We start from the raw sequence: 23,122 nt of genomic DNA on the forward strand, positions 1-23,122 counted from the left end.
GTTGGACAGACCTCAGCGTGGGAGCCTCTTGTTTTAATTTCTGCCTGTAGGCAGGGATCAGCAAAATGGAGTCGTGGTCAGCTTTTCCGAAAGGGGGGCGGGGCAGGGCCTTATATGCGTCGCGGAAGTTAGAGTAACAATGATCCAAGGTTTTACCACCCCTGGTTGCGCAATCGATATGCTGATAAAATTTGATTTGTTAAAATCCCCAGCTACAATGAATGCAGCCTCCGGATAAATGTTTTCCAGTTTGCAAAGAGTTAAATAAAGTTCGTTCAGAGCCATCGATGTGTCTGCTTGGGGGGGGATATATACGGCTGTGATTATAATCGAAGAGAATTCTCTTGGAAGATAATGCGGTCTACATTTGATTGTGAGGAATTCTAAATCAGGTGAACAGAAGGATTTGAGTTCCTGTATGTTTCCTTCATCACACCATGTCCCGTTAGTCATGAGGCATACGCCCCCGCCACTCTTCTTACCAGAGAGATGTTTGTTTCTGTCGGCGCGATGCGTGGAGAAACCCGTTGGCTGCACCGCCCTGGATAGCGTTTTCCCAGTAAGCCATGTCTCCGTAAAGCAAAGAACGTTGCAGTCTCTGATGTCCCTCTGGAATGCCACCCTTGCTCGGATTTCATCAACCTTGTTGTCGAGAGACTGGACATTGGCAAGAAGAATACTGGGAAGTGGTGCGCGATGTGCCCTTTTTCGGAGTCTGACCAGAACACCGCCGCGTTTCCCTCTTTTTCGGAGTCGTTTCCTTGGGTCGCTGCATGCGATCCATTCCGTTGTCCTGTTTGTAAGGCAGAACACAGGATCCGCGTCGCGGAAAACATATTCTTGGTCGTACTGATGGTGAGTTGACGCTGATCTTATATTCAGTAGTTCTTCTCGACTGTATGTAATGAAACCTAAGATGACCTGGGGTACTAATGTAAGAAATAACACGTAAAAAAACAAAAAACTGCATAGTTTCCTAGGAACGCGAAGCGAGGCGGCCATCTCAGTCGGCGCCGGAAGCGGTTCGATCGAGTCAGCGTATTCGTCAATGTCAGCGTATTCGTCAATGTTGTTTTTGGACGCAATGCGGAACATATCCCAATCCACGTGATCGAAGCAGTCTTGAAACGTGGAATCAGATTGGTCGGACCAGCGTTGAATAGACCTGAGCGTGGGAGCTTCTTGTTTTAGTTTCTGTCTGTAGGCAGGAAGCAACAAAATGGAGTCGTGGTCAGCTTTTCCGAAAGGAGGGCGGGGGAGGGCCTTATATGCTCGCGGAAGTTAGAATAGCAATGATCCAAGGTTTTACCAGCCCTGGTTGCGCAATCGATATGCTGATACAATTTAGGGAGTCTTGTTTTCAGATTAGCCTTGTTAAAATCCCCAGCTACAATGAATGCATCCTCAGGATGTGTGGTGTCCAGTTTGCAAAGAGTCTAATAAAGTTTGTTTAGGGCCATCGATGTGTCTGCTTGGGGGGGGAATATATATGGCTGTGATTATAATCGAAGAGAATTCCCTTGGTAGATAATGCAGACAACATTTGATTGTGAGGAATTCTAAGTCAGGTGAACAGAAGGACTTGAGTTCCTGAATGTTGTTGTGGCCACACCACGTCTCATTAATCATAAGGCATATGCCCCCGCCCCTCTTCTTACCAGAAAGATGTTTGTTTCTGTCGGCGAAATGTGTGAAGAAACCAGCTGGCTGCACCGATTCCGTTAGCGTCTCTTGAGTGAGCCATGTTTCCGTGAAGCAAAGAACGTTACAGTCTCTGATGTCCCTCTGGAATGCTACCCTTGCTCGGATTTCATCAACCTTGCTGTCAAGAGACTGGACATTGGCAAGTAAAATACTGCATAGTTTCCTAGGAACGCGAAGCGAGGCGGCCATCTCTGTCGGCGCCGGAAGTACTGTTGTTGACACACTTACGGTGCATTCGGAAAGTATTCAGAACCCTTGACTTTTTCCACATTTTGTTACGTTACAACCTTATTATAAATGTTATTAAATAGTTTTTTTCCCCCTCATCAATCTACACACAATACCCTATAATGACAAACCAAAACAGGTTTTTAGACATTTTTGCAAATTCGAAAAACTGAAATATTACATTTACATAAGTATTCAGATGCTTTACTCAGTACTTTGTTGAAGCACCTTTGGCAGCGATTACATTTTTGAGTCTTCTTGGATATGATGCTACAAGCTTTGCACACCTTTGTTTGGGGAGTTTCTCCCATTCTTCTCTGCTGATCCTCTCAAGCTCTGTCAGGGTGGATGAGTGTCGCAGCACGGCTATTTTCAGGTCTCTCCAGAGATGTTTGATCTGGTCCCTAAGCCACTCCTGCGTTGTCTTGGCTGTGTGCTTGGGGTCATTGTACTATTGGAAGGTGAACCTTCGTCTCAGTCTGAGGTCCTGAGCGCTTTGGAGCAGGTTCTCATCAAGGCTCTCTGTATTTTGCACTGTTCAGCTTTCCTTCAGTCCTGACTAGTCTCCCAGTCCCTGCTGCTGAAAAAACATCCCCACAGCATGATGCTGCCACCAACATGCTTCACCATAGGGATGGTGCCAGGTTTCCTCCAGACATGACGCTTGGCATTCAGGCCAAAGAGTTAAATCTTGCTTTTATCAGACCAGATAATCTTGTTTCTCATGGTCTGAGAGTCCTTTAGGTGTCTTTTGGCAAACTCCAAGGGGGCTGTCATGTGTCTTTAACTGAGAAGAGGCTTCCGTCTGGCCACTCTACCATAAAGGCCTGGTTGGTGAAGTGCTGCAGAGATGGTTGTCCTTCTGGAAGGTTCTACCATATCCACTGAGGAACTCTAGAGCTGTGTCACAATGACCATCAGGTTCTTGGTTACCTCCCTGACCAAGGCTCCCTCAATTTCTCCGTTTGGCCGGGTGGCAAGCTCTTGGAAGAGTCTTGGTGGTTCCAAACTTCTTCCATTTAAGAATGATGGAGGCCACTGTGTTCTTGGGGACCTTCAATCCTGTCTCGGAGCTCTACGGACAATTCCTTCGACCTCATGGCTTGGTTTTTGCTCTGACATCCACTGTCAACTGTCCAATCAATTGAATTTACCACAGGTGGACTCCAAGTTGTTGAAACATCTCAAGGATGATCAATCGAAACAGGATAGACCGGAGCTCAATTTCGAGTCTCATAGCAAAGGGTCTGAATACTTATATAAGTAAGGTATCTTTTTTATTTTTAATACATTTGCACCAACAAAAATGTAAAAATGTTTTCGCTTTGTCGTTAGCGGACAGTGCTTGAATATTGATGTGGGAAAAAATGATTTAATTCATTTTCGAATAAGGCTGTATGTAACATAACAAAATGTGGAAAGTCAAATGTACTGTAGATGTTTTTAAGCAAACCGCTATAGTCCCTGTGCCCAAGAATGCAATGAATCATGGATCTTGGAGATCTCGGAAGAGGCACTGAAAGTGTAACTATGCTGACGTAACACTTCATTATGTTTCACCGTGAAAACAGTTCTCATGGGTACACAAATCCCAAATAATGTAGGCCTATGCCATTGCAAAATCGAATGCTTGTAATCGAACGTTAAACTCTTCTAACACCTTTTTGGCCTACTGTCATTAACGTATAGCCTACTTGTTGATTGTGCACATGTGCAAAAATGGCCAATTGTGTGTAGATTGATGAGGAAAATGTTGTATTTAATCCATTTTAGAATAATAACGTAACAAAATGTAGAAAACGTCAGAGTCTGAATACTTTCCGAAGGCACTTTATGGACAAACGTACAGTATAGTATATGTGGGTGCAAACACATGCTGGCATCGTATGTCTGGAGCCTTTGAGGCTATAAATGAACAACATGTTGATCAACTATTCCAATGTTTGTCTCATTACTCATACGTATAAAAAAAGAACATCATTATTTATTTATTTTACCTTGATAATTTCACTATTTTTGGATTATTTTCACTGATTGTACAAAACATTAGGAACATCTGTTCTTTTCATGACTAACTGACCAGGTGAATCCAGTTGAAAGCTATGATCCCTTATTGATGTCACTTGTTAAATCCACTTCAAATCAGTGTAGATGAAGGGGAGGAGACAGGTTGAAGAAGGATTGTTCAGCCTTGAGACAATTGCGACATGGCTTATGTGTGCCATTCAGAGGGTGAATGGGCAGGACTAAAGATAATTACATTTGAACGGGGTTTGGTTATAGGTGCCAGGCGCACTAGTTTGAGTGTGTCAAGAACTGCAACGCTGCTGGGTTTTTCACACTCAACAGTTTCCTTTGTGTATCAAGAATGGTCCAACACCCAAATGATATCCAGCCAACTTGACACAACTGTGGGAAACATTGGAGTCAACATGTGCCAGCATCCCTGTGGAAACACTTTCAATACCTTGTAGATTCTCTGCCCTGACAAATTGAGGCTGTTCTGAGGGCAAAAGGGGTTGCAACTAAATTTTAGGAAGGTGTTCCTAATGTTTTGAAAAACGTTGCAGTTCTTGACACCCTTTTTTGAAATAGATATTTTTTCACAAATGCAGTGTACTGGGCCTTTACTAGTATAAAAAAAAGGAAAAAAGGAATTCACCATCTCAGCTTTGCTCTTGCAAGAATCAATAGTTGGAATTGTAACAGTGTTGCCCTGTCCCTTTCTCTGTGATGTCATTCGAATAGAATCCAGATAGAACAAAACCTGTCCTTAACCTGTCCACTTTACATCACATGGTGCAGAGTTATGGGCAAAGACATAAAACATCCACATCATATTTTATATTTTTCTTGGTCAAATAACACGGAAACAACCACTTTTTGTGCAGTATTAATTTGCCATTCTTACAAACCTCTTAATGTAAAGGTACATTACTGTATTGTACATAGGCTGGTCATCTTGGTTTGTACCTGTAGACTTACCATCACCATGAAGAAAAACAAGACACAATACGGTAATTGAGTACATTGAGACATAACGTGGTTGGTGATGATGTGGCTCAGTTGGTAGAGCATGGTGCTTGCAATGCTATGGTTGTGGGTTCGATTCCCACGGGGGACCAGTACGAAATAGGTTTCATTTGCAAGGTATTTCAAGAAACTGGAAGATATACGTAAAGCGAGTATTTTTTTATAGTCCACAAGTAATATCAGATTCACTTTTTTTGTACAGATAATTATCTGACTCGAGTTACAAAAGCTGGTAAACACTCAAATACATTTATACTGAACAAAAATATAAATGCAACATGCAACAATTTCAAAGATTTTACTGTTACACCTCAAATAAGGAAAGCAGTCAATTTATATCAATTCATTAAACCCCTAATCTATGGATTTAACGTGACTGAGAAGACAGATATGTATCTGTTGGTCACCGATACCTTAAAAAAAGGGCGTGTATCAGACAATGTGACCACTATTTGCCTCGTGCAGTTTGACACATCTCCTTCGCATAGAGTTAATCAGGCTGTTGATTGTGGCCTGTGGAATGTTGTCCCACTCCTCTTCAATGGCTGTGCGAAGTGTCTGGATATTGGCGGGAACTGGAACACAATGTCGTACACATCGATCCAGAGCATCCCGAACGTGCTCAATGGGTGACATGTCTGGTGAGTATGCAGGCCATGGAAGAACTGGGACATTTTCAGCTTCCAGTAATTGTGTACAGGTGCTTGCGACATGGGGCTGTGCATTATCATGCTGAAACATGAGGTGATGGTGACGGATGAATGGCACGACAATGGGCTTCAGGATCTCGTCACGGCATCGCCGTGCATTCAAATTGTCATCAATAAAATGCAATTGTGTTCATTGTCTGTAGCTTATACCTGCCCATATCATAACCCCACTGCCACCCTGGGGCACTCTGTTCACAACGTTGACATCAGCAAACTGCTCACCCACATGACGCAATGCACTGGCCTACGGTTGTGAGGCCGGTTGGACGTACTGACAAATTCTCAAAAATGAAGTAGTAGTAGTATAATAGAGAAATGAAAATGAAACTCTGGCAAAAGCTCTGGTGGACATTCCTGCAGTCAGCATGCCAATTGAACGCTCCCTCAAAACTTGAGACATACCCTACAATAGCCTTTCTGACGCCCCTGCCTTGGCAACTTGATCAGAGTAGGCAGTTAAGGTGCATTTCAGCTCTGGCCTGGTTTACATGTCTAAGAATAACTTGTTCCCTCTTTCTCTCAGGCATGTACTCTCAGGCACGTAGTCTTTCCCTCAGTCTCTCACTTTCCCTCCCACTTCCCAGTCTCTTCACGTCACACTGTCAGACAGGCATTGAATAGTAAGCACACAGGCACACACACACAGGGGTTGAGATTAATGGGTTGAGAGGGAAGGAGGGAGGGACCTGTTTGACTTGTTATTTTTTGTTTGCAGTTGTACAAAGTGGAAAATGTATGTACAGATCAATGTGTCTTTGTCAATGCAGGTTAATGGCATCGACCTACGCGGGGCCACCCACGAGCAAGCGGCTGCAGCACTAAAGGGGGCGGGCCAAACGGTCACCATCATTGCCCAGTACCGTCCCGAGGGTGAGTATCAGCTGTGACGGTCAATCACTGAGCTTCATGATCAAGGCGAAAGGCACATGACAACACACACTCTAGAACAGTGGTCGCCATCCCGTCAATTGCAAATCGACTGGTCAATCTTAAGGCATTCCTAGTCGATCAGCAAACTTTTCTGTTGAATAGCCAACGATAAAGCAGTGCACTCCCGTTTATTAAATTCCTTTCACGCTATTAGCGATAGGTACACTTGATTAACAAGATCAACTCAGTGGCCTTGTTCCCGCTCTGAGATTGGAAGGTTGGAAGTTCGATCCCAGGCCGAGTCATACCAAATACTGGTAAAATTAGACCCAATGCATCTCAGCTTGGCACTCCGCATTAAGGAGATAGATTCTGGGTAAGGCCCTGCGATAGACTAACGTCCTGCCCAGTGGTGTACTTGTACATCAAGCTGCCTCAAGCAACAGAAACAGAAACCTACTCCTCTGAGCCGTTCCATCTCACACAAGCCAAGGCTAGTGCAAGGCTACTTATACTTGATTAACTTTCCTTGTACACCGGGCAGGCGAAGTGGTCCCATTTTGAAAAATGTCATTAGTCTGAATGTGCAAATTCAGCTACCTGGGTGGTGAGAGGTGGACGCTCTGTTGCTCTCTCCCTCCATTCGCTGAGAGACTGACCTTCAGATGCAGGCACTGCGAGTCCAGTGAAATCAAATAAAAAATGTTTCACTACCCAACCCTCATTCATACAGCACTGTTTTTAATGTTGCAATTGGCTCAGAAGAAGTGAATGATCACTGCCCTAGGATGACCACATCCTGTGTACAAATATTGACATAATTTCACACTGGGTTGCTTTGATTGGTGTGCCAAGACATGCCATATTGGATTAAAGTCAGCAATTGCATTTGGCGATACTTCAGGGGATGACTGCAGTAACAGTGAGTCATGGGCCTGGACTTTCAGAATCACTGTGTAAAGGTGCATTCTGGGAAGATTGTTATGTTCTGAATTGGTTTGTCTGAAGGTTGTCCTCAGAAACAGTAAAGGGTATGAAGTTTGAGACTGTTTTGACACTGGGGATGTGAGTGCCTGCTTGAATCATGTGGTTGAGATTTGACCATAAAACAGACTGGCACACAGGACTCCCTGCTGACGATCACTCCCCAAACTGACGACTGCTCTCTTTTCTCACCCGTCAGAACTTGCTTTGTGCTCCCCAAGCCGGGCCCCTTCGCCAGCACCAGGTTTGTGCCATGTGATCAGCGCCCAGGGTCAAAGTTGAGCAATCTGGCCCCAGTGGCAGCTCTGAACATGGACGTTCCTCACGGGGGGCTTGGGGGGGAGGATTACTGGAGTGTGGCCAGTCACGGGCAGTCCACTTACCCCTGCTCATTCACAGGCTTATTCCTTGTATCAGACAGCCCCTCCTCCCCCTTTTTGTCCCTCATCTTCCCATCTTGCAAGATCTTACCTCACCCCCTCTCCTACACACCCACACACACCAACACATACAGTACACATACTGCAGATCGGGGTGGGCAGTATCCAGTATCCCGAATATGATACAATTATTATTTTGGATAAACGACTTCAGTCTACACCTGAATGTCTAAAATCATAGAGAAATTCTAAATCCTGATGTGGCCCTCAACAAAAATATTTCCCACCCCTGAAGTAATTGTGAATAACAATACAAACTCACATTTGCTCATAGAAATGTATTATCGGATAAGTACTTGTTGCCTTCACTAGCACACTGAACTGTCTGCCAATATAATTGATGACAATCAAATTAAAAGCTGTCAGTTCTGTTTTCCATAGGATTTTGGCAATAGCAGGTCAAAGAAGAAACGTGGGAGTATTTGACAGCAATCCTTTCATTTTAGCCTATATTGTGATGTTGGTACATAACTGCTTGAATACAATCATCAAGCTTTGCAATTGCTCTTGCTTCCATATTATGGCAGGTCACCTTCACTGCAGGAAATGTAAAGGAAATACCAGTACAGTGCCATAAAATAAATTGTTGCTGAGTAATTGCATGTCTATTTGAGAGTTTTTGGCAGTGTATCAAACCTCAAAACTTAGTGAAGATTTAACTGAAAGTTGAAATACCGCTTTTGATAATTCAGAACCGCCTAACTAATAAATCAAGATGCAAGATGAATCGCTGGATATGGAAGTGTAAACAGAACCTCAAATCCCAATCCACACTTTACAACATTTGAATCCTTCCTTCCACACCACCACGTTACCCTTCCACAGCCTGCGGTGAACACTGTATTACGTATTTCACTCTGCATGCACAGATGCATACCTCATTTCCATTCACCCCCTTCCTATATGGCTGTGACTGAATTCTTATATTATGTCCTGGGTCATTTTTGAATTTGCGTGGCATTTGTGTGCCTTGCCTTTGCAACGATGAAAAACACGACATATAGTTTCACATCATACATGTTTTTTTGTATTATTTTGTTTATGTTGAGCTGTTTATAAATAATAAAACATCATATATAAAGTTCTTTATACTGCCAAACTTTGCAATGTTTAGAGCAGGCAAATTGGCTTGTCCCAGTAATGATGTGTTGAGTTGTCATGACATGTTTTGGGGATTTAGAGATCAAACGATTATTTTAAATGCAGATAGTTAGAAAAAATATGTAATATATTGTATAAAAACAAAAGTTGTGTGTTCCTTAGTTTCTTTGTAATGCATCAACTGTCGTAAATATAGAGACAAGAATTCAGTCACAGCCTGTCTTTCAGGTCTTGCTACTATACCCCAGCTCAGAGCCCTAAACCAATGCCCACTGTGCTTTTTATCCTGGTATAAGACATGATCTCACATCATCCATCAACACATCCTATTCAATCCATCCACACATCCTATTCCATCCATCAACACATCCTATTCCATCCATCCACACATCCTATTCCATCCATCCACACATCCTATTCCATCCATCAACACATCCTATTCCATCCATCCACACATCCTATTCCATCCATCCACACATCCTATTCCATCTATCCACACATCCTATTCCATCCATCCACACATCCTATTCCATCCATCAACACATCCTATTCATCACACATCCATCCACACATCCTATTCCATCCATCCACACATCCTATTCCATCCATCCACCATCCATCCACATCCTATTTCCATCCATCCACACATCCTATTCCATCCATCAACACATCCTATTCCATCCATCCACACATCCTAGTCCATCCATCCACACATCCTATTCCATCCATCAACACATCCTATTCATCCATCCATCTATTCCATCCACACATCCTATTCCATCCATCCACACATCCTATTCCATCCATCAACACATCCTATTCCATCCATCCACACATCCTATTCCATCCATCCATCCTATTCCATCCACACATCCTATTCCATCCATCCACACATCCATTCCATCCATCCACACATCCTATTCCATCCATCCACACATCCTATTCCATCCATCAACACATCCTATTCCATCCATCCACACATCCTATTCCATCCATCCACACATCCTATTCCATCCATCCACACATCCTATTCCATCCATCAACACATCCTATTCCATCCATCAACACATCCTATTCCATCCATCAACACATCCTATTCCATCCATTCACACATCCTATTCCATCCATCCACACATCCTTTTCTCACTGAATGCAGTTTCCTTTCTGAATTTTCTTACCACCAAAATATGTCACTCTTCTTCCTAAATTGTGCTTGATAATGACCAGATGTACTAAACCTTTGTTCGGAGAGAGAGAAAAAAAGAAAATACATTTAAGGCCAACATTTAATTGTCTGTTCAATTCTTCATTTATTTATACTTTTTTGTGTTTGGTTTTATTCCTTCTAAAAATTACAGACCAACATTGCATTGGTGCAAAAACTTAGTATATTGGTAACAGAGAAAAAGTAATCATGGTTCATGACACATTCAAGTACATGCAGAGAGGATTTCTTTTTTAGGTAGCACATACTATTAATGTTTCCTATCAAAAAATATATGTTAATACACTATTTAAAAATATATTTTTCTGATTGCTAAGTTTCATGTCCAAATTATCCCAAAGTGTCTAAAATTGATTGTGTAGCTCAATAAAGTTGTAACAATATGATTTACCCATAAAACACAATAGAAAATAGAAAATCACGGATATTCACTTGCATTGTGAATAGCATACAGACATGTCATAAGCCATGGAAAAAATGTTAAAGAATTACAGAAATGTTGCTATGAAACTGCACACCACTGAAAGCATGGGTAAGGGTAAGGAAACCAATACAGTGCACTCGGGAAGTATTCAAACCCCTTCCCTTTTTCCACATTTTGTTAGATAACAACCTTATTCTGAAATTGATTAAATTTATATTTTCCTCATCGATCTACACACAATAACCCATAATGACAAAGTGAAAGCAGGTTTTTCAAAATTTTAGCAAATGTATAATAAAATGTAAAAAAGATTTACTTAAGTATTCAGACCTTTGCTATGAGACTCGAAATTGAGCTCCGGTGCATCCTGTTTCCATTGATCATCCTTGAGATGTTTCTACAACTTGAGGTTGTTGAGGTTCACTCTCCAACAGGACATCAATCCTAAGCACACACAAAGACAACGCAGGAGTGGCTTCAGGACAAGTCTGTCCTTGAGTGGCCCAACCAGAGCCCGGACTTGAACCCAATTGAACATCTCTGGAGAGACCTGAAAATAGCTGTGCTGCGAGACTCCCCATCCAACCTGACAGAGTTTGAGAAGACCAGCAGAGAAAAATGGGAGAAACTCCCCAAATACAGGTGTGCCAAGCTTGTTGCGTCTCACCCAAGAAGACTCGAGGATGTAATCGCTGCCACAGGTGCTTCAACTAAGTACTGAGTAGAGGGTCTGAATACTTAAGTATATATTGTATTTAAAAATTTTTTAAATAAATTTGAAAATATAAAAATAAAAACACTTGTTTTTGCTTTGTCATTATGAGGTATTATGTGTAGATTGATGAGGAGGGGGGGAAACAATTTAATCAATTTTATAATAAGGGGTCTGAATGCTTTCCGAATGCACTGTAGCTGCATTACTGCTCAGGTTTGCAGATGCGACTGTTTTTCATTATGCTTCTTAGTAGCTCAGTTGGTAGAGCATGGTGCTTTTATTGCCAGGGTGGTGGTTTTGATTCCTGGGACCACCCATAGTTAAAACATATGCATGTAAGTTGCTTTGGAGAAAAGGATATGCTATATGGCATAATTATTATTATATATTATAAGTGGGGCAAAACAAGATTAGACAAATCTCAAATTAAAACGGTAGACCTGACATCTTTGTCAAACGAAACAAAGATTAAGGAATGGCTCTTTCGACACTCAAAAGGCTTTTCTTCAGATGACATGATTTTCCTCGGACACATTACAAGACCTGTTTTAGGACCTCACATCTCGTTAGATCACTGAATATCTTTCTCTCTTTTTCTTTCTCTCTCTCTGCATCTCAGTATTGCAATGCCAGAATTTGTCAACGCTGAGAACGGTCTTTCTGCTGGTTGTAATGCGCATCCTCATCTCTCTCATTGAAGGCACAGCCTGGGCAAATCTGTTCTTATTCTCCCCAAAACTGCATTCTCAGGGGGAAGCACTTTACATGTGTCTGGGAAGAAATTGGCTTTAAGACTCGCGGATTCCCTCTTTGGATGACTTGTTGTGTTTGTGTCCGTGTATTTTGTATGGAACCTTACTGATGTAAACTGTTCCAGATGTTTTTTGTCCAATCGGAATAATGAACTCTCTCCGTCCAAACGTTAGTCTGATTGACTGGGTCATGCGTTCTCAGTCCTGCTTTAGCTGACTGCTATACCGAGGTATGTTGTGGGCTTTAGGCTGAAGTGAGTCTTTCTGCCTCATTAGCTGAATGGCTGCCCAGGGCTTCAGATACGACTTCTGCAGCAGCGTTTTATTACAAGGATAGTTCAAGCACTATATTATCTCACATTTAATTACACATTCAGTTTCCTCACAATCAAATCGGTCTATGGAAAAAAATATATACTTTTTGAGCTGGTTTACCTGGCCACGGTCACCAACCGCTGACTCACATCCAAATAATTTAAGTAACTTCAAAGCTACACAATCCCTTTCAGAGACCTTGTGATTATTATTTTTTATTATTATTATTATTTATTTTTTTGGTCTGGTCGGGGGCTTTGAACCTTTCTCCCAAATGTCATCACAGTAGGTTTCATGAGATAGTATTAGCATTATGTTAGCATATTGTGGTCAAAATGTAATTAAACCGCTGACTTCAAAGTTTTTTATATATATATCATCCCCAAACTTTATATCGAGGTGGTGTCATGACAACTTTCAAATTGATGGAGCAAAGTGGCATGGAGTTCAATGGAAACACAGTTTGCCATTTCTTCTTGGAAGATATCATTACTGCTTTTCTGAGCATTTCTATATTTTTCTTTCTGCATTGTTGAAAAGGGGCCCATAAGTAAGCATTTCACTCTTAGTCTACACCTGTTTTATGAAGCATGTGACATCAAATTTGATTTAAATAAGATTTTAGGTTTTTGTGGATGTTTGGTTTGGATGCGAAGAAGCATGGGGCTTCGACTATCCTGAGAGCAACATTTTAAAGGACTATCTGAGCTTTCTGTACTGCATGTGCCCTTCAGACACTGTCTCTAACATTGACTGCTTTCTGCACAGTATGTCGAGAATGTTACCTTGCGTAGGGTATGGTGGAGGGAGGGGGAGTTTGCAGACTCTCAGATCTGTAAACAGAGAATTCACTCAATAGGACAGTGTAAGGTGAAGTTTCCCAAGACGCTGATCTTGGGTCAGTTTGACATTTTTTCCACTATGGCTAGGATTGGGGGAGGATAAGTTGATCCTTCATCTGTACGTAGGGGATTTCTACCCCCTGAGCCAATAGGACTGCCATTATCGAACCTGTTCTCTGTCCTGTCCCACAGCCACCTTCATGACCAGCCTTTGCAACCTAGTATTTTGAAACGAGACAAATTCGACAAGGCAAATCACTGGGAATGCACTTTCTAAGCAACAGTCAAGGATCGTTAATATTGACCAAATCATTTAAATATTATGATATATGATATATAATATTATTAAAAAATTATGATAAGCATATTGACATCTTCATTCAACTTATTACATTAAAGAAACAAAAAAAAATGTTTTAAAACTTTTGGACACAAATATATATCGGGGAAACAAAATCAGCCATTACAACAACAAAAAATGCATAAAAATACATGCCAATATCAGTGATATTTGTATACAGTAATACTGTACATACATCAATCAATATAAATCAGTTGAAAACATTGGTTCTGTCCATTGAAATGTAAGCATTTAAACAAATATATATCTTTGTTTTTACACTAAACGTCACAACAATCCTTTAGGGATGCATCTCAAATGGCACCCTATTCCCTACACAGTGCACTACTTTTGACCAGGGCCAACCTAGGTTACTGTTCTGAACAGATTCCCCCCTTCTTTCCATTGCAGTGTAGGGCAGTATACATTGAGTGTAAAACGGAACGTTATTGTACTCCTGGGTGTTGTCTTTCCCTTGCAGAGTACGGGCGCTTCGAGGCCAAAATCCATGATCTGCGGGAACAGATGATGAACCACAGCATGAGCTCTGGGTCCGGATCCCTCCGAACCAATCAGAAACGCTCCCTTTACGTCAGGTGGGTCTCTTTTGGACTGTCATCCCAAATAGATAGCATTTACCTTAATAATTATATAATAGTATGTCTCCTTCTGTTACCATCACAGAGCACAGTTTGACTATGAGAAGGCCAAAGACAGTGGCCTCCCTAGCCAAGGCCTCAGCTTTAGATACGGGGACATCCTCCACGTCATCAATGCCTCAGACGATGAATGGTGGCAGGCCCGAAGGGTGACCCCCGATGGGGACAGCGAGGAGATGGGGGTCATCCCCAGCAAGAGGAGGTGAGTGTTGGATGTGCTAAACAAAACCGTAACGTGGTTGACCAAAAGGCTAGCTTCTGATCCGGGGGGACTTTTTACGTCCCTACCTGTTCGCACATTTGCTTGAGAGATGCTATAATAAAAACATGTTCCCCAACAAAAATAACATTGGGTGTATCATTTTACTGCAATAAATACTTCATTCTACACAAGCTATACTGAACAAAAATATAAACTCAAACTCAACAAAAGAAAGCTTTTTGTTCAGGTGACTGGCAGGTATTAACCCAACCGAAAGGAAAATAGTAGGATAGATCCCGCTACCAGACACACACACATCAGCAAAAGTGACTGGCTGGTTCAGGCCTGGGTAAAGGCCGACCTGGGGGCCGTATGCGGCCCGTGACCTGATTTAGTACGGCCCGCAGAATCATGCTCAAATCACATGAAGAATTTGCGATAGTAAAGTTTGTAAAAACGTATACGTTCTAATTCAAATGAAAAGCCCAACGAATACTCGCCTTTGTGTAATGGTTTAACTACCACCGCTGTGGGACATTTATTTTGAATGCACGTATAAATAACAACTACACGAGGACAGACAGTGGCTGACACACTTCACAGTTACAATTAGTAGCTAGCTAGAAATTGCGCAAAAATGAATTTTTAAAAGAAAAGGAAAGGAGACAATGAATGTAGGGTGTTCCAGCAAGGGTGGACATCGAACTACTTCTCAAATCTTATTTGTCACATGCACGTGATTAGTAGATGTTCGTGCAAGGTGTAGCGAAATGCTCTCCTTATTTGAGGCATCAGGGAAAGCTGTGTGCTTAGTGTGGAAAGCGTCGCAGTCTTGAAAGACTACAACTTGTCCCGACACTTCCAGACGAAGCATGCAGAGAAATATTAGGAATATGTATTCTGAGCAGAAGGCAAGAGCATCGACAGAGTTGCTTTCTCAGTTGCAAAAGCAGCAAGGACTTTTCACGAAACGGCATTCAGCAAACGACGGAATTGCGAGAGCCAACGTTAGCTACCGTATGTACTGTCCCACAAAATTGCTAAACATAGCAAAGCCATTCGCTGAGTGCGATTTTAATTTAAAGAATGTTTAATTGACTCTGCAGCAATACTTTGCCCCGACAAGAAAGAGCTGTTTGAAAATGTTCCCTGGCAAGACGAACAGTGACACGGCGTATTGTTGACTGTGTGAAGCCCCACAAAATGACAAGCAAATCGATTGCAGCAGAGAGAGCATTGGAGAAATGGAAAATCCACTCTAATATGACTTCTTTTTTTCTTCTTTTGTGTGTCTTTCCTTGCACCGGCAGGGTTGAGAGGAAAGAACGAGCACGTCTAAAGACAGTGAAGTTCAATGCCAAACCTGGAATGGATTCAAAAGGGGTAAGTGCTAAGATCTTATACTAAGGACTGGCAAGTCAACTTAACTTTTGAAGACGTTTTACATCTTGGAAACGCTTGTAAACCCACATACTGTATATCAAATAAATTCATTTAAGTAGAAAAAGTAGCCTCTAAACGTAGTTTTTATCTGAATTAATGTGAAATTAATTAGAATACCCTCACATTAGGAGAGGTTGTGATAGTCATTTATGGCCATCTCTAGTATTAGCCTAAGGTCTCTCTGCCTGAGTGGAAAAGACATCAACACATCTCTACTGGCTGTCCCCTCTCCCTGACAGCTTTCCCTCACAGCCCTGACCCTAAATAAACATTGCACATTAGATAATTAGATTTGTTTTAATGAAGCATTAGAGGATATTCTTTTAATTTCATGAAACTCCCAGCCTCTGCAAAAGCAGAAGCCAAATTACCATACGTTATACTCTTATTCAATGTTGGACATAACAGCAGGACATTCAGCCATGTTCATCAATGTTTTTGCCTACCTATGTTACAAGTAAAGAGAAGATTTTTGTTTGTATTTGCTGCACTCTTATTTAAAAGGGCTCCAATAGGTTTTGGAGGGTTAGGCGATACAAATGCATTTAAATGTTTAACAGATGCCCCTCTTCTTTATTTAAAAAAAAAATAATGTAAAAGTTTTATTGACAAATTGCAAAAAATAATGTCCTCAAGCTTCCAGTAAGGAGATACAACATCCTCTTATGGCTGAAGTATGCCTCTTTTAGCCTCCCAAAGAGGCAACAATCTCTTGATTTGGTCACTAGGTGTTGAACTAAGGTCAATATAGTATTTGAACAAGAAGGTCCACTTTTGTATTTATTTTATTTGCTTGCATGCCTCAAAAAGAAGATATGTTTAATATTTTATTACATTTGTATGGCCTTAGGGTCTACCCAGAACCCTTTTCATCTGAATAAGCTTGTCTGCTGGGCAAGTATCCATGGCAATGTCATAACTAGCTCTGAATGTGTTTCTTGTAAAGCAGACTTTTGAAACATGAAATGGTCCCTGTATTTTGATGTGGCTCTGGGCCAAACTTTCAGCACGAATGGGCTAAGAAGCAGGATTTTTCAAGCAGTTGTGTCAATACAAGAATAATTTTACAGTCAGTGACTTGCATAACTGATCAGGTTTAAATCCCTGAAGGTGTGGGAAGGACTGTATGCATCGTTTACAGCATGTCCTTTACAGCTGTGATTAATAGCAATAGGACACTAAGTATGCATCCCAAAAGACATCATATTCCATATATAACCGCACTACTTTTGACCAGAGCCCTACGTGTGTAATATATGTACACATTGCAGTAGTAGCGTTGCTGTATCCTTCTCAATTGAAAATGACCACGATACTTAGTCTGTCACAGATGTTACCTACGTTAACAAATATGCCAGTATGTCAAACCTTCTGATACCCCTGTGTAAGAATCACAACCACTGTGATACATGATACAGCTTACTACTCGCACTACTTGATACAATTCTCAACTTTTATGCACACTGTAATCCACCCATTGGACACACTTATTTCAGCTGACAGTTAGAGCCAAATGTATCAAACACATGCAGTTTGAGGTTGCTATTGAGCCAGTTGCGGTGGTCACTGCTGGTTCAAAGAATATACCTTTTAGAATGGGTTCACGAAGTACATGTCTGCAAATGAGTGTCTGCCGCAGATAAACACGACAACTGCTATTCCTTCAGTCTCCTCCAAGCTTCTCAAACAGCGCTACTCACATTTTAGCTCCTAGAACTCCCAACCGCCATGGCATGGGATCTCATCCCTCCACCTCCCGAAGTTCGAACCTGCATGATTGTTGGACAGTCATTTGTGTCTCAGCCATGTTCCTTATTTCATAGCATGATCCTGGTAACGTGTTTGCTGCATGGCATACCACATATCGGCAATTATGTGTGTTTCCTTTTCAACACCTGTTCTGTTTTAGTTTTGGTTTCATTCTCAAGTGTTTTCAGAATGTTTCGGGTGCAATTATGGCACATGAAGTAACTGATGGCAGATGTTGCTGTGTAATTCTTCTCCATCACAAACTGAGTCATTTTGACGGTGTCTTTGTCAAACCGCATCTTTGTTGTTGCAATTCGAATTTGTAAAACAAAATGAGAGTTTTGTCAAATGTCTTGATTCATTCATTGAATATTTTCTTTGCAAAATCAGCAACATTCAAAATGATTAGGCTATTATAGTTCAACCCTGCTTTGAGGGATGAATCCGCTAGTGTAGCGTCAGTACAGTCCGTCATGTGTAACATTTCTGGTGACCACGCCATCAATTCTTCATGTCCCACATATTGCAGCTAGTTGGTTTGTCAGCATGAATGTGGCAACAATTAGAGCTCCCTGTTTGCCCCACCCCATGCTTTCTTTCCTCCACAGTCATTCAATGACAAGCGTAAAAAGAACATCATCTTTACACGAAAGTTCCCATTCTACAAGAACGAGCTGGGTGAGCAGGATGGCAGTGATTCCGAACGTAAGTACTGTAGGCTCGAACATGCTCACACATACAGGTACAAACACTGACACAGGTACATATAGGTGATACATAGGTGCGCTGTCGAAACGTGCGCCGGTCTCCCTCCTTTTTTCTCTCTCTCTTTTGGCTCTGGTGGAGTGATGGCATCTGGGAGCTCAAGTCAGGATCTGCCTGTGTCAAGCACTGAGCAGTCACCAGTGGTTCCTCAACTTCCCCCCAGGGCTCATCTATCATGTATGACCTAAAAAATAAATAAATAATGTATTTTTAATTACAGCATGTGAGGATTACTGAAAGGGGTGATATAAGAGAACTGAAACTGTACTGGTGCTGAGCTAGTTAGGACCGGTTTAGGCTGGTCGTCTGGTGTCTGCACAGTGTCTGAACTGAGACCGATGATCTGAGCTGGACTAACCAATCTTGCCTTTCAGGATTTCACCGTTTCACCTCTTTAATGCCACTTACCATCTTCCTTCCTCCTTTCCGGCTTTCCTTGCCTTCTCTCCTTGTCTTTGCGCTCTTGGGACGGCCATGTAGGACATCCCAGGAATAGGTGATGACGGGTATGGGACAAAGACGCTGAGTAAGTTGGTTTAGGAATGGTCCCGTCTGTTCAGTCAAACAAAATTCCCATCCCCCCCAAAAACATTTCCCTTTTGAGTTTGGGCTCGTTTCCCCCCGTCTTTGTTTTTGGCTACCTTATTAACTCTTATTGATAGCCTGTTTGCATGCTGTAGTATCACGACTCACTTTGGGACCTGATTGTCTTGATTTCTGTCACCTCCTAACATTAAGATTGTTTGCATGCCACAAAAAAAGAAAGACGGAAACGGAGTGTTTAAGTCTGGAAATAAATGTACTTTTTTTGAATGCAGCTATTCTGTTTATAGTAAATCTCTGTCTCTTTCTATAACAGACAGGTGTTGTCTGTTTGGATATACACAGATCATCTGAATGGGATCAGCTCTTTTTAGGCTGGCATGCTAAGGGGTTCTTACTGTCAATGCTATGTATATTTGTGCTTTTTAATTATCTCACTTATAGTCCATTTTGAATGTTTCTCCATGGAATGAGTTTGACACATTGTTGAATCCCATGAAAAAGAAAGGTGTTCTTGTCTCCCATTTCTTTTTCTGTCACAACATTTTATTTTACTGCGACAATGATGGACACCCACCCATTTGCTTTAACGTTTGCTTTCTCTTATATAGTATTATTGATGTTATGTTGAGTCCATATCCCGGGATCAGAGTACAAATAGATGCAGAACAAAATCATGTTGGTACTGTCTTGAGTTTCATATGAATTAAATAAAAAAGCAAAAATTATGTGAAGTAGATTGACACTTTATAATTACAGCAGAACTATGGCTAGTATGGGGGGGGGGGGGGGTTTGATGTGGCTGTGTTTTGCGCATACTAACTAAATAACTTAACTTGCCATCTCCGAGAAGCACCAATTAAATACAACTGTGAGTTGCCAGATAACAGTTCATATAGGTTTTCTAGGTGTTATGCTGAAGCCTTCAAAGTGAAGCAGGGCACTTGGGTGTGTAATAGTAGAAGGTTAAATCAATCGTGGCAAAGAGTTTTTTTTTATAGGTTTTGAAACAAGCGCACAATGTGATCATCCTCCTGAGAGCTATAGTCGTGACCTAAATTAAATTAGGCCTATATTGACAAAAGAAACTGATTTGATGTCATATTATTTAAGTGTATGGACAAGTAATGCAATGAAGCGACCAATATATCACCATAGTCATAACTTGACCCGTGGTCAAGGGTTCCTTTTGAGGTCCATATGGCAGTCCCTACCAGCTGTAGTTTGATTATCCACTCAGTACACTCATTTGGGGCCAAAGCTGTAAATCAAAACACATCCACTGGTCGTAATTTCAGACGAGAGAAAAGAACCTCCGAGTTTGTTTGTTTGTTGTAAAATGTATACTTGAAAAGCCTGTTTGCATAGTGCAGCAGAGGAGTTGAACTCCCTTGGCAACAGTCACAATTCACTTCGAAAGCATTATAAACTCTCTCAATCCCTATTTGTAGTGTGGCGAAGTCACAATTTACACCAAGAGTCTTTTCATTGCAAGTGTCTAATCACTTCTTTACTCATCCAGATTGACATTTCTCCTGTCGTGAGACACTTGATCATGAGAATAAGCATGAACGTGTATGTCATGTTTGTTTTAGTAACCGTTTTCTGTTTCATAGTAGCTATTTTAGTAACCGTTTTCTTATTGTTTCATGTCACCAGGGAGTCAAGAGGACATGATTCTCTCTTATGAGCCTGTCATTCGACATGAGAGTGAGTACTCCAATCTTTCATCAAAGCGCTCCTTGCTAATGCCTCAGCACTTTTTCAGTCAGTGAAACATTAGCCACTTACACATTGTCAGGCTATATCCATGCAAGCCAATGTGTACTAGTGCCACAAGGTTTTAAAATCCAGATATAAAACAATTGATGACTTCCTGTTAACTCCTGCAGGAAGACTCAAGCAAGATTCAACAAGTTCTTCCATACTAGTTATTTACAGGAAGTAATCACTTGTTGAGTCGAGACATCAAGCCCGTTCTGGCACTAGCATGCATTGTCTTGCTCGGGTATAGCTTGACAATGGGTAAGTGGCTATTGTAGTAGAATTGCATGCCCAAAATTACTGCAGAGAGTAACGCTAGGGGGAGAGTTATAGCCTCAAACGTCTGTAAATTAGTCAATCGACACCATTTGATCTTTCAGTTAATTACACCAGACCCGTCATAATCCTTGGACCGATGAAGGACAGAATCAACGACGACCTGATATCAGAATACCCGGACAAATTTGGCTCCTGCGTGCCGCGTAAGTACCTGTACATTCGCAAGGAAACCAGGGGCCTTGGGTATCAAGCATCTCGGAGTAGGAGCGCTGATTTTAGGATCAGTTTTGCCACTTATATCAAAATGGATAATGTTTCATGGACAGAGAGGACCTGATCCTAGAGCAGAACTCCTACGCCGAGATGCTTGATACATACGGACCCAGGAGTCAGTCTTCCACGCCGTCTTAGGGTGTTTGTTGCTGCATCACAAATGAATTGTGTGATCATGTGCCCTTGTGATTAGCTCCCCCTATAAACAATATATAACACCATTGCCCTTATAAATTCCACTGTGCTGCCAATACACCATTGTGGTAGTGGGTATATCCATCTCTTTCATTTGTTATGTCATTATAGTGTTTGATTCATTATTTTTCCTAATTTGTCATCAAAAGGCATTTCATTTTTTCCCCTTACATGTTTTTTGGGGTTCTTTGTTTTGTATATTACATACTTGGTTAAATTATCCAGAGATGATTTCTTGACGACAATAATAATGTAGGATCTTATTATTCCCTTCTATTCACATGTGCAATTTAATTGAACCATTAAAGGGACGTTCAGGGTTTTAGAACTTGATGTTAAATGGTTCCTCACACTGAATGTAGTCTATGGGCCAGGAGACACTGAAATCCATGGTTAGGTTTTTCTTGAAACAAACTATTTTTGTATATAGATTTGGATATAGATTTACGGACAACAGGATTGTGTGTTTTGGTAATTTTTTGTTTAAAAGCTTTATGACTGTTGTAGACCAGTATGAAAGATAGTGAGGCTATACTACTAAGTTCAGAGGTTTGTGGACAGTAGTGTTTCTGGCTTAAAGGAGCATTTTACTCAAATCATTTTTCACACATTTCTTGTCTGTACAAAACGAATGTGGTCTCACAATCCAATTATTTTTCACATACACGCCTCATGGTTGTCTTAATAGTAGGCCCGGAGAAAAGTTTTGGAACTTTTTTGCTCCTATTTGATTTTGAGAATCAGGAGACAAAGTCATGTAATGAAGGTGATCATGAAAACTTGCATTTTTGGGACTATCAAAATTGGACTAAACTAAATGAGTATTAAATACTATTGTATATTTCCCATCACTGTGTACTTGATGTCATATTTTTTGTTTTCATTTTGTTTGTTTTCATTTACTTATCTTTCTATCTTTAAAACCAAATAAAGCAGCTAACAGTTCAGGGCATCGAGGTAAGTAAGCCATGTCGTTGCTGGTATACAGAATATATGTAGTATAACAAAGTTGTTGGTAAAGTCAATGTAGTGAAAGGTAGTAGAATAGGTTCCACTCTGTTGTAAGTATTTGATTCAAAATGTGTTTGTAGAGGTATTGAAATGTAAAGATACAAAAATGCCTCTATGCACAGTTACCAGGAGATCTATAGATTCACCGTGGGGAATGTGTAGATTTCTGTTCTCACTGGTAAATCTATATATTCCCCGGAAAAACCGAATTTTTTTTAACCAATGCGATAGAGAATCTATAGATTTCCCTATTATACACATTTACATTAACACATATACCAAAAATTCAGATTGAACAAAAAACACATACAGGGCCTGATTTCTATCCCTATCGCAGAAGTTCAGTGCTCCAGGGCAATTTCAAGTGTAAAGTAATTTCCAATTGAGCTGACATCTGCAGCGTTTATCGTGAATGTAGTCTCTGCGAAAGCGCGGACAATGCCTTTAATTTAAATTTCAACTGTGTTATTGCACTGAACTTCAGCCAAACAGATTGAATCGAGCCCTTAGAGTATCATAACACTTACACTGGGTTTACATTCTATCACACTGAAAA

General features: G+C 41.1%; 1 protein-coding gene across 29 annotated transcripts in view; it reads left to right on the plus strand.

The window, feature by feature from the left end:
* The window catches only part of dlg2 (discs, large homolog 2 (Drosophila)), a 358,023-nt gene that overhangs the window by 324,732 nt on the left and 10,169 nt on the right, over positions 1-23,122 (plus strand). For 16 of the 29 annotated variants that reach the window (XM_046306955.1, XM_046306950.1, XM_046306957.1 and 13 more), the window contains 9 exons: positions 6,443-6,545; positions 7,729-7,773; positions 14,165-14,279; positions 14,368-14,544; positions 15,855-15,927; positions 18,345-18,441; positions 20,704-20,754; positions 21,189-21,290; positions 22,489-22,512. In XM_046306955.1, coding sequence (XP_046162911.1) covers positions 6,443-6,545; positions 7,729-7,773; positions 14,165-14,279; positions 14,368-14,544; positions 15,855-15,927; positions 18,345-18,441; positions 20,704-20,754; positions 21,189-21,290; positions 22,489-22,512 — 787 coding nt within the window. Of the gene's footprint in view, positions 1-6,442; positions 6,546-7,728; positions 7,774-14,164; positions 14,280-14,367; positions 14,545-15,854; positions 15,928-18,344; positions 18,442-18,981; positions 19,028-20,703; positions 20,755-21,188; positions 21,291-22,488; positions 22,513-23,122 lie in introns of those variants that run through there. The other 13 variants (XM_046306970.1, XM_046306959.1, XM_046306972.1 and 10 more) reach the window with 8 other exon arrangements.

This window comes from Oncorhynchus gorbuscha, linkage group LG16 (assembly GCF_021184085.1).
Source record: "Oncorhynchus gorbuscha isolate QuinsamMale2020 ecotype Even-year linkage group LG16, OgorEven_v1.0, whole genome shotgun sequence".
Lineage (NCBI taxonomy): Eukaryota > Metazoa > Chordata > Actinopteri > Salmoniformes > Salmonidae > Oncorhynchus > Oncorhynchus gorbuscha.